At 33.5% G+C, this 12,262-nt stretch overlaps 1 protein-coding gene across 8 annotated transcripts in view; it reads right to left on the bottom strand.

Moving 5' to 3' along the window:
* LOC117168120 (phosphatidylinositol 4-phosphate 5-kinase type-1 alpha-like) overlaps positions 1-12,262 on the bottom strand; it is a 47,121-nt gene that overhangs the window by 9,640 nt on the left and 25,219 nt on the right. For 6 of the 8 annotated variants that reach the window (XM_033353527.1, XM_033353520.1, XM_033353521.1 and 3 more), the window contains 3 exons: positions 9,765-9,984; positions 9,437-9,648; positions 3,745-3,848 (listed from right to left, as the gene is read on the bottom strand). In XM_033353527.1, the coding sequence (XP_033209418.1) occupies positions 3,745-3,848; positions 9,437-9,648; positions 9,765-9,984 (536 nt within the window). Of the gene's footprint in view, positions 1-16; positions 1,600-3,744; positions 3,849-9,436; positions 9,649-9,764; positions 9,985-12,262 lie in introns of those variants that run through there. The other 2 variants (XM_033353523.1, XM_033353524.1) reach the window with 2 other exon arrangements.

The raw sequence follows: 12,262 nt of genomic DNA, 5'->3' as shown, positions 1-12,262 counted from the left end.
AGCCGCTTTCGCCTTGCTTCCATGAGAAACTGCGTATTCCAACAGTTCTAGGAAGGCTAAGAACGGGGTGACTGAAAGCCAGAGTTTGGTGTAATTATATGTTTTGCTCAAAATGAATGTAAAGTAAGATGGAGATAAGAACGAACTTGAAAATTCCATGTCCTCTCGCTCTAAAAGCCATATACCACAATAATAATTGCTCACTCCTAAACTCAAAATTATATTGAATAATCAGAGAAAATTAAACAAAAGTCTATTCTTCGTAAGTGCGATCCGAACCGCAAGTGGTACCGCCTTTCAGAATTAAATCTTTCTACACTTTTTTTCAAGAACGTTCCTTCCTCATCGTGAAGTTGTCGTTACTTAATCGATACTGCTTTTTGATGATTATCGAACTGAATTGAAGTTTGTGTGTGCATCAAATCGCATATTATTACATAAATGCATACGCACACATAAGTAGCTCGTCTTTTTCGTACTAGACATCTTTGTTCTCAAATGTTTAAGTACTAGCATTTCGAGGTCTCAAGGTGTCGAATCTTAAAGAATTTTAACCATTTAATTCAAATATTATATACACTATCGTCGAAAATTGTCGGTACGATCGACGAAAGTAATATTAAAAATCACTGCTGACTTTGAAACGTGCTTACTCGTTCAAAAAGGAGCAAGCAAACTTTTTAAAACGCCGTTTAAAGTTTATTTTGAGACTTGAACCTTTTTAGTCGTATCCCTAAAAGCCCTAAAGATTTTTTAAATTTTTATAGGATTAAATTAAAGATGCAAATTTACAGACTGTGTGCTTTAAATTTGAGATTTTTGCGACAACTTTTATAGGCCATGCCACTAGCTGAAATCGAGGTATAAAATTTTTTTTTTTAAATTACACTTTTTTTAAACATCTCACGTGGTACATTCTTATACAAAAGATAAAAAATATCTCTATTAGGGCTCATTTGACGAATAATTTAATAAGCTGTAAACGGCGTTTCCAAAAAGTTGATCGCTCCTATTTTGAACGTGTAATCACGTTTCAAAGTCAGCAGTGATTTTTAGTAGTAATTTTGCTGATCGTAATGACAATTTCCGACGGTAGCATACTTCATTAATAACAAAAGCTAACAGTTTTTCCCATTTAAAGATTAGAAATCTAAAAACGATTTGGGTAGAAAAGCTTTACTTTTATTCTTTTAAATTAGAATTCCATTTAAAAAAGTAAAGTTAGTTGCCAAAAAAATCTGATATGTAAAAAGACAACAAATTTGTCTTGATTTTCAAATAGAGTTGACACCATATACATCGCTAACTTCTAAGCTACTAAAACTGACTGTCAAGTCAAATTCGATTTAGTTTTATTTCTGTGATGTTTTTGTATACTCTGACAATACAAGACAATCCGAATCCTAAAGAATCCTTTCTGTCTTTTCCATTTTTACGCCGCTTTCGAAGATTCGCCGCTGCGACGAAGCACACCATACACACGATGGACGAAGAAGATAAGAAGTTCACTCTCGCTGCAGTATTTCCTAATTTAGGCAAATAGACAAGCTTTCAGACCTTGACGTCAGGTGCAGAGCGTTCGGAAATATCAACTGAGGACTGTCACAGAATAAAAGATAAAATCATATAGTCAAGTAAAAACTACTGAGGGTGGCCTCTCATATCTCAGAAAAAAATCCTCAGCCATTTCTCAGTTCCCGTATTAAAGTCGGGGTCAAATGTCGATACCCCTCACAAAAAGAAATCTCTTAATTGTCTGATATTAAGCACCTGAAAGCTAAAGATCTACTGAAGTCAACGATACCTGTTCCCAAAAAAAGGGCGAGCTGTCAGTCATTTCTAAATTTTAATTTAGACATTGCACATACACTGTCGTGCAAAAGTTTTAGGCCACCTCTTTTTTTATGACTGAATAAATTCTCTTAATTTTAATTATACCAGAGTTTAAAAAAATCCTCTTTAAAATGTTAATTGTATTCGAAATTCTGTATAAAATAAGCCCAGGGTGAAGCGAATTTGTGTAGTTTTTAATTAGATATTGCAGAAATAGTGTAAATTTCAAAGTTTTCAATAACTTCTGAAATAGTCAGCATTTTTCAATGTTCTTGGGCTCATTTTTAAGTTTTTTTTTCCACAGTACCACAACGTAAATCGTAAAAAATTTGGTTTGAATTGCAAGAACTTGAAGTTGTTACAAAAAAGTTGGAAAAATTGCAATATTATTTTTGGTAACAAAAATATTTTTGTAAAATATACCAAACACACTATCATAAAGTTTCTATGTAATTTCCTCAAAATATATATTAACCCTCAATTGTTGCACGTCCAAAGAATATCGGTAATTGTCACAGGGGTCCATTGTACCCCAGCGTAGAAAACTGGATAATTTCTCGAGTTTTTAATCGACTTACCTGAAACTTATTGTGGATGTTCCTGAAAGCGTTGTGAACAATATGCTATTGCTCATATAAAAATTTAGATGTTAAGAGAGTGAAAAAATTCAAAAAATGAAGCAGGCATTATGGAAGTATTCGCGATTGAAAAAAGCATGGGGTCCAATAGACCCCGAGTGACAATTAAAGGTTAATTTAACTTTTATTCTGATTTGCCTACAGATAAGATGTTTTCAAATTTTTCCAAATTTTTTATTGCAACTTCAAGTTCTTGTAATTCAAAAGAAATATTTTACAATTTATACTCGTAAGCTGCTGTGATGTAATGAAAAAATAGCTTCAAAATGAGCCCAAGAACATTGAAAACTAGACAAATTGGCTTCACTCTGGGCTTATTTTATACAGGATTTCGAAAACAATCAACCTTTTAAAGATAAATTTGTTTAGCTCTGGTATAACTAAAATTAAGAGAATTTATTCAGTCATAAAAAAGAGGTAGCCTAAAACTTTTGCACGGCAGTGTGGTCAATTGACAACATTTGTTCAGAATGAAAGTGACCATGTCGTTGAATTCGGAAGAGCTTAAGCTTTCAGATGCTTTTTATTAGACAATTCAGAGATTTTTGGTGTAAGTTGCCACCAAAAGAAGTAAGAGACCTCGACATTTGGGCCTAACTTTAGTAGCCATCCTAAGTATTCCAAATTAAAACGAATGAAAAAATGAACTAAGTATTAAATACATTTCTTGTTAATGGAATAAAAGCATTTAGCACAATGAAACGAGTACTTCGAAACGCTCTGACGTACCTTTATTTTTTTTTAAGCTTTTGACTGACTCACAAGTATGTTAGCAACAAAGGCGGCGAAGAGGAAAAGGTCAGAAGTAAGCAATCTAAAGTAACGTGGCCTGAATGATGATCAGCTAAACGAATTCGAAATAAATATGACATTGCATTGCTGGAACAGTGAACCTTTCAAAAACCAATTGCCGATTTCGTTACTACGCTTAACAAAAAGGAACTAAGACGACACAACATTTGCTAACATATAGGCGCAACGATTTACTAAATTGATTCATCATTATCGACAAGAATTTTCACTTTTAGTACTTTAAATACAATTAAACCATTCTGATTTTGAAGTTAATACGAACCAAACCACAGGGGAAATATACTCATGATTTAGTAATATTTAGTATTAAATCTTAAACTCTTGCGGCAGCCATTCGAGGATTATTTGAGTGCAATTGCGAACAAAATCAATACTTATTATTTTTGCAGTTAGAATTTACAAATCTAATATGTACTTGAGAATTTATTTCAAATTGTTCAGAATAAAAACTTCAACTTACCATTTCAGTAGTGAGGCTGGCAAGTGCCTCTTCCATAGTGGCTGTTACTCTTCCGCTATTGTTTCCACTTCTTTGACTGCCTCTAATTGGTGTCGTAGGACAACCTAAAAGTATCGTTAAAAGTAACCGTGAAAAACTTTTAAGGAAAATAAAATATTGATGGTAAAACATAAAACCCGCTAAAGTCTCGAAGGTCTAGCTACTTCAACGGTCGCCTTCAGGATAATTAAGAGCTTGAAATAACGAGTCCAAAATTGTTAGGGATCTACTTTTTCTCAAATACCTCTCATAATATCTAAATCTAAAAAATTAGTTTAATCTAAAATTTAGAATAATTTAAATTTTAGGAAATAAAGCTCGTGATTTCAAAGCTTTGGAAAAGTAACGCGGCTCGATAAAAAGGGGAGAATGCACCCTACATCGCATGCCTACGTGGAAGAAGCATGAAGCAAATAACGTGAAAGAAAATCTAGTAATAATAAAGAAGAGAAGAGAGACTTATCTCCACGCTCGTAGGTCCTACGTGACTGTAAATGCTTAAAATAATAAAGTGCACATGAGGGTTGTGCGAAGACTGAGACAATGAAGTTTCATGTATGCATTTCCGCTTTATTTTAATACTCAATGCAGGACTTATTAACATCGCTTCCTTAATCAAATATACATAACTAAAGGACTAAAAAAGAGGTCTATCCATATACTTCGCCTCTACTTAAATTTCTTATTCGGACTAATAACCCGTCGGTATTTACACTGAACTTATATATCGCATTATTCAAAGTTTTGGGAGAATCTGCTATCAAAATTTAAATTTTGTACGATTGTGCAAAAATTTTATGGAATTTAAACTCGAGATGAAAACTTAAAATGAAACAGCAGATACTTCCGCTTTTGCAAATTATTTTATCACGGCATGTTTTAAGAACGCCTCTTCGCAACACTTACAGATGAAAACCTTGAATAATAATCTACAACATATACATAGATAACGAGATTCATTGAGGCACTGATCACTGAGACGGAATGATTATGATTAAAAGCCTGTTTAGGATTGAAAATAACAAATTTTCTAAATAGTCCCTGTAATTAAATATCAAAGTGATCATTTTGAGTCAAAGAAGAAGTGAAGGCTCTTCGGCTTAACATTGTTCGGCTGTGCGCAGTCAAAACACAGTAGGCGCCATTTTCTTCAAAATTGAGTTAAGCACGTTTTGAGGTTTCATTTAATATAAATAATAATTGCGCACTGTAATATTTAGTACATTAATGTTTATTATAAAAATATTTTCAGAATTAAAATCGATTGAATGCATTTTGAAACTTTAATGTCAAGTAAACATAGAAAGTGCATTTTTTTGGTTTGGCGCTTACTGTGTTTTGACCGAGCAAAGCCGCATTCTTTGGTCCCACCTTAGTTGCTAATTAAGATATTAATTTATTATTTAAAAGAAAATCAATATAATACATAAATACACATTACAGGAAACGGGTAGATTTTAATTTTTACTTACAAATCAGTTATAAACACAAAAATCCAAACAAACCTTGTGAACTTGTTACTAGGATCAAATTATAAATTCTTAACAAGAGTGGACACCAAATTTTACAACAATATACCAGATCAATTTACAGTTTTTTCCAGTCCAGTGACCAACTTCTTAAATATTGCTTCTTTGATTAAAAGAAATTGTGCACAGTGAAGTTCTAGGCAGAGAAATGATTTTTTTAAACTAAACAAATGTCACGGCAATCAGACTTATTTTCAATTGATTCTTTTGACCAATATTAAAGAATGATGGGCCATTCTGGAATAGAACATCTGATAGCCGTTGCATCCTGTTTTCGAAAACAATTTTTAACTATACAATATGAAGGGCGGTAGTACAAAACTAGCTAAACCAAAAAAATCGGAATATTTCAGGAGAGCGAAAAAGGATTTTGTACAACCGAAAACACTATTTGAAGATAGTGAAAAAAAAACACTTCAGAGATAACGTGTTGCTGATTTAAGCCCAAAAAAATTTAATCAGAAAAAGTTATCTAGTTTCGAGGAAATATATCTGCGAATTGATAATATCAAAATGTAACTGGCCACAAATTGGAACAGGTTAGACTGCGGACTCCGATTAAAAATGCAATCTTCAGTTTATATGAAAAATAAAAACTTCCTCTCGAGATATTGACTTGCTGAATGAGAATAAAAGTTTTTATCTAAAAAAGTGAAGATTTCGACTAAATCGTCAAAAAATTTTGAGACTACGATTTCTCAGGTTTTGAAAATCACAAAAATAAAAACCTGCTTCCAAGATATGGGGAAGCTAAATAAGAATATCAAATTTAGAAAAGAGGTTAAGTTAAGGTTAAGTTCGGTTGGCGATGTACTAACGGTTTTCGATCTACTAGTCGTCAATTTTTGTTTAACTTGATTTAAAATTCGATCTCTCGTTCCGGGACACCAGACACCATCACGATTAAATATATTGTTGAGAAAACATCTAATTCTAGAAAAAGAATGGAATTTTCTTGGTTACAAAAATAATATGGAATATAATATATGGACATAATTTGGAATATAATATAATATGGAATATAAACGGTTATAAAATAAGTTGTTTTTCTTTTGCTTGAAAAATGCTTTTCCCTCGTTCTTCACTTTTAATACCACTCCTCGACAGCGTATCCTAGCAATGTGGATTGCCACTAAAATCACTTAAGTTTATTTATAACAAAATTCTTGCCCCTGTACAGTAATGGTATTAAAAATGAAGAACTAGGGAAGAGCCTTTTTCAAGCACAAAAAAAACTTATATTATAATTTAATTAATCTATCAGCATTCGAGATTATTTTTGTAACCAAGAAAATTCCATTCTATTTCTGGATTTATTATACGTTCTTCCAAAAATGTATTTATTCCTAATGAAGTCTGACATCGTTGGACGAAAACTCGAATTTAAACAAAAGTTTTTTTGGTAACTGATGACTAGCAGATCGAAAACCGTCAGCACATCGACAGCCAACAAGAATATGAAATGTTTTTTTTTATAAACGAAAGTTATTTTTAAAAATATCGCAAAGGAAGGAAAAGATGTTGCTCAAATTTTAATTAAGAATAAATTTTTTTATTACTATATTCGAAAATGCGAATTGGAACAAATCTTTATGACAATGTGTATTTGATTTGCCAGGATTTTTTAAAACAATAAACCCATTTTCGAAAAAATGTTGGCTATCTAGTTCTCTAATTCCGCCCTTCATATATTGTTTCTGGGTGTTTATCAGAATTCATTTTTCCTATTTATGTAAACTAATATATTGCTTCTCAATGGCCTAAAAAAGATATTGCGACTCAAGAATGATATTTTCACAAGATGCCAATATTTTTAAATATTGTTTTCAATATTACAAAAGAGTATAAAATAGACCAAAAAACACAAAATTTGAGCATATTTTACCATGGATTTCCCCCGAATTAATGTGATTGATACAATAAATTAATGCAGTTACCTTTAAAGAATTACGCATCTTGAAATTCAAAACTTAGTTTTGAAAATCTCAACTTCTATCAAATATGCCTTTTTCCTCTTATAATATTTCCTCAAGAAAAAAATGTAAATAAATAAGACCTAGCTTTGCAATTAAATTAGGTTGTACTCGTTTTATATCTAAAATATTTTATAACATTGGGCATTTTAAGTTATGAGGTCAGCTCGCAAGATGCCTGCAAGGCCGAGGACCTAGCAATAATACCAATTGCATGGGACGATACATATTTTTTTTATTAACATGAAAAAACATTATTTTTCGCCATAAGTCTATTTGAATATTATTTTTTATATTTCAAAAGCTGTTCAATTTAATAATAAAATTGTTACAAAGAAATTATTGATTTTATTATTTGATGGAATAGCTTCTGAACAAAAAAAACAATATCCAAGATCAAGTTATTAAATCCAATTGATGTTATTAAAAAAAGTAAAGTTTTGTACTATGCAATTAGTATCATTGTTTGGCCTCATGCGTGCAGACATCTTGGATTTCACCTACCAAGCCTGAAATACCTAAATAGAATTTTGTTCTAAATTATATAGGCTAATTTCAGTTTTATTGTTTCACCGTTTTTACGTATCGCGCATGTTAAAATCGGGTTAACCTTGTAGGATTTTTAAAGTGAAATGAATTAATAACGAAATAATTTCCTTTCAATATTTCGAATTCGGGTTGTAGATACTTCAAGTTGGACTTATTTTCATTTTTCTCCTTAAGACTTGGGAAAAATGAAGAGAAGAAAAAGGGACATTTGAAGGAAGTTGAAATTTTCAAACCCCAGTTTTGAGTTTAAGGATCGTAATTCTTCAAAGATGTGCATTAATTTATTAATTTAGGTACATAATTTCACATAAAAATAAATGTAATATAATTGACACATAAATGCGGGAGAAATCCATGCTCCAATGTGCCAAAATTTGTTCGCGATATCTTTTTTAGAGGATTATATTATTTTGCGTTCACTTACATAAAGATCATTTTGTAATATGGTGCATGAGCCATTTTCATCGAATTCATCGACATTTAAAGTCCTAATAACACCCAGAAACAATATATGTATATTTTTAATAATCGGTTAATTAATGAAAAACGATTCTAAACTCTATTTCATTCTAGAAAATAAAATGTACGACTTTGCCCTTTTAACCTACAACTGTACATTGATTCTGTTTCTTTACGATAGATTCACTTGATAAGCACTGACTACACTGTAAAAAAAGTTGGTGTAAATTTACATCCTGCGGCGATGGAAACTATTCGATCGGAGTGGCACATAGTAAATAAGCAGAATTCTGTCAAAATACATATTTTTCTTCTCAACCTGCATCCGCCATTAAGAAATACATGCAGGACATAAATTTTCCGTCGTCGACCGTGAAACTACGTACGGGTCGTAAGTCAAAACACAAAGACAAAATTATATTTTGAGGTTTGGTGTCCCTAAAGTTTTCCGTAATACTCAAACATCCTTTGTGTTTTTGAAAATATAATCGTATAGTATTATATACATAGTTGTATATTAAATTATATAACATTTTTATATAATAACCCTTTCTAAATTTCCAAGTTGTCCAAAATCTGAAGAAAAAAAAGGTTAAAATCTATATGACGTACAAAACAACAAACGAAATGCGCACCAAATGGTAAACGGTCGTTCGGGCGTCTCCGGAACTCATCGTTTGGCACGACTTGCACTCGCTATTCTCAAATGGTTCAAATTTACGTCCTACAAATAATTCTGCGGCGTTCGTCCTTGCGGACTTACTCCCTCGCAATAGAAAAGTACACGTCGTCAAAAATGTACATACACTTTCGTTGACTTAACGCCCCAAGTAAATTTATCACCTCAAGTAAACATACTATATACCAACACTGATCGAATAATTTCCATCATCGGACGTAGTAATTTTATAGTCGACTGCAAATAGAACAACCTTAATTTTATTTTCACATTGTCACTTGAAGTGAAATCACATTAGATTGCAAATAAGTATTGTAGTATCGTAAATTAATCAGGTTATAAATTGTAATTTGAAAATCAACTGCACGTATAATTACTAGCTGATTGTAAATATCACCAAAGCTTTCTTTGCAGTGTACAGCTTCATGAATTGTAGTAGATGTGGAGCGCGTAGAGACACTTACCTATATCTCCACTACTGGAACTTTCGGTGAAGGATGGTGTGCCTTCAGTCCAGGTGGGTGTCGAACCTTCAGCACTTCCAGCCGGAGGTGTCCACGTTAGACCACCACCTCCTCGACTACTGCCTCCACTTTCAACACTCAAGGATGATTTGGTTTCTCTGCCACTATTTCCACTTCCACTACCACTGCTTTCTAAATGAACTTCAGATATGCTGAAAGAAATATCAATTGTTTTAAAACCATCCCAAATGATATCAATTTTGGCAAAAACTTTAATTAAATTGATGATCAGAAAAATTTAAGTATTAAGTATAGAATATTAACTCACCTAACTGTGTCATGGTACGTTTTGCTAAGAGTTACATGATGGACGACTTTATTCTGCCTAGAATGAGAACTGCTCAGACTGCTTGTGAGAATGGAAGCACCCGGGGTGCATTCTTGTACATGATGGAGGTGACCACCAGAAGCCAAAGTTTGATCGTTCGAATGCACTGCGTCGTCAAAAGGCGGGGGCGGGGTGGAGCAAGTGGAAGGAAGGGTGCCACCTACAAAAAGCGTTCTACTATTAGCAATGTGTACAATAGCAATTATATAAAATCTACTAGAAGCACAGGATATAAACTCTGTTTATCGCACTCTTTAAGTTCCAGCTCAGGCAGATGTATTTTCATTCAATCTCTTAAAAACGTATTCTATAATATCGATGGTTCCTAATAAAAAACACCTACCTCATGCGGGTCAATTCTAAATCCCCCCCATTCTATACTCGAGTCCTGGCCCTGGCCTCTGGTCATACAGAAATTGCGTCGTTTTCGAAAGCCCTCTGGGTCATTTTGAACCCCGTGGGGTAACTGAGGGTGAAACAACGCATCTGTAGCGTGCAGATTCTAAACCTCGTAACTTTAGTGAGACCGTTTAAAAACAACGTAACAACTTGATTTTTCCCTTTTTTCAGTAGAGCTCATTTTAATCGTCATAATTCTGTTTCGTTTCAAATCGAAATGCAATCGACGGTAATATGAAGTACTACATGTTTTTAAATTTTACAAACATTTTTTATATGATTATAATACAATTTAACCTATAATATGAATGATAAAAAGCAATATTGTCTATGGCATGATAGCAGCAGTGCAAGAGCTGAAAATTTCGGTAAGTGAAATGTCGATCATAAAAGTGTAACCTCAGCTCTTTTCATTGATATGACTCCTTAACAGGATTAGTTAGTTTCCCTAAAAAGGAAAATATACCTATAGAGCAGCGATTCTCAAACTTTTTTCGCTCTTTCTGGGGAGCGGTAGGGCCGCCACCCTCAAAATTTTTTCATAATACTTAAACCCAAAAGGGGCACTTGCGAGCCTGTGATGCGGGCATGTGCTGGCTTGTGGCGCTCGACCTTCCCATTATCAGAAAATTAGAGCCGAAAAGGAAAAATGGAAAATTTAGTGAAATATTCATTAGCGAATTTTAATAGGCAGCGTTAGATTTTCTGGACTATGACGAGAACGTTAGAAAAAGATAGAAAGAAATCGGTTAATAACTTCAAAAGTTATTACACTTTTGTTACGCTGCAAAGTAGTCCATTAATGTATTTTCTAGAATCGCTGCTCTATACCAGCGATTCCCAAACTGCTACCCTGGGTAGGGTGGCTACCCGGCGGTAGGGGGATGCCATCCCGGGCTGGGTAGCTCAGTAGGCTCCAAGGCAGGGTCCCCGCTGTGAGCATAGGATTATTTATTTTGACCTAGCATGAATGCCTTTCATTTTTCTGAGATTGAGACCTGTTACAATAACTGAAGTTATGAAGGTATGACACATTTAAATTTAAATGAGCTGAATCAATTTCGTGATATAATTTTAGAAATATGGAAAAAAAGTTTATAAAAATCGGTTAATATTTTCACTAAATTTGTCCAAGAAAATACATTACTGGACTACTTTGCAGCGTAACAAAAGTGCAATAACTTTTGAAGTTATTAACCGATTTCTTTCTATCTTTTTCTAATGTTCTCGTCATAGTCCAGAAAATCTAACGATGCCTATTAAAATTCGCTAATGAATATTTAAATAAATTTTCCATTTTTCCTAATCGGCTCTAATTTTCTTATTATGGGAAGGTAGAGTGCCACAAGTCAGCACATGCCCGTCTCATAGGCTGTCAAGTGTCCCCCCTTGGGTTAAAGTATTATGAAAAAAATTTGAGGGTGCCGGCCCTACCGCTCCCTAGAAAGAGCGAAAAAAATTTGGGAATCGCTGGTATAGAGCAGTGGTCGGCAAACTTTTTGCTTAATTTTCAGGTATGGTCAGGCTCCACCCGACTTAATTTTGTCTACTACTTTTCGGTCTATTCATGTACCTTAGTGTAAGTGAGCTTACTCCAGCAAGGGTCTTTTGTCCACAGGAATGTCAAAGTAAGGAAATTTTAAAACTTTTAATTTTTCAATTAGCGATTTGAAAATAGCATTATCAGCATCTACGAATTTTTCCGATTCCAATGATATTTTACTTGTCTACAAAAGTTAAAAATTTCAAGGAGTTTATAATCAAGAAACATCAGATTGACAGTCAATTTAATACTAAATACTTCTCAAATTTTCAACCTTTATATACAAATATATTACTTTTAAGTCACTAATCGCAAAATTACGAATTTTTTAATCTCATGTTTTTGTCCCATTTTCTAACAAAGGACCCCTGAGGAAAGGGGTGGTCTGGCCAAGGTAGCAGGTACTGCCCTGAGAGTAGGTCACAGGGCAGCCAGGGCAGCCTACCCTGCCCAGGGCAAGAGCGTGCCGACCACTGGTATAGAGCAGTGGTCGGCA

The sequence above is a fragment of the Belonocnema kinseyi genome, chromosome 2 (assembly GCF_010883055.1).
Source record: "Belonocnema kinseyi isolate 2016_QV_RU_SX_M_011 chromosome 2, B_treatae_v1, whole genome shotgun sequence".
NCBI lineage: Eukaryota > Metazoa > Arthropoda > Insecta > Hymenoptera > Cynipidae > Belonocnema > Belonocnema kinseyi.
The sequence above is the reverse complement of the archived record's forward strand: the minus strand, read 5'-3'. Positions and strand labels throughout refer to the sequence as shown.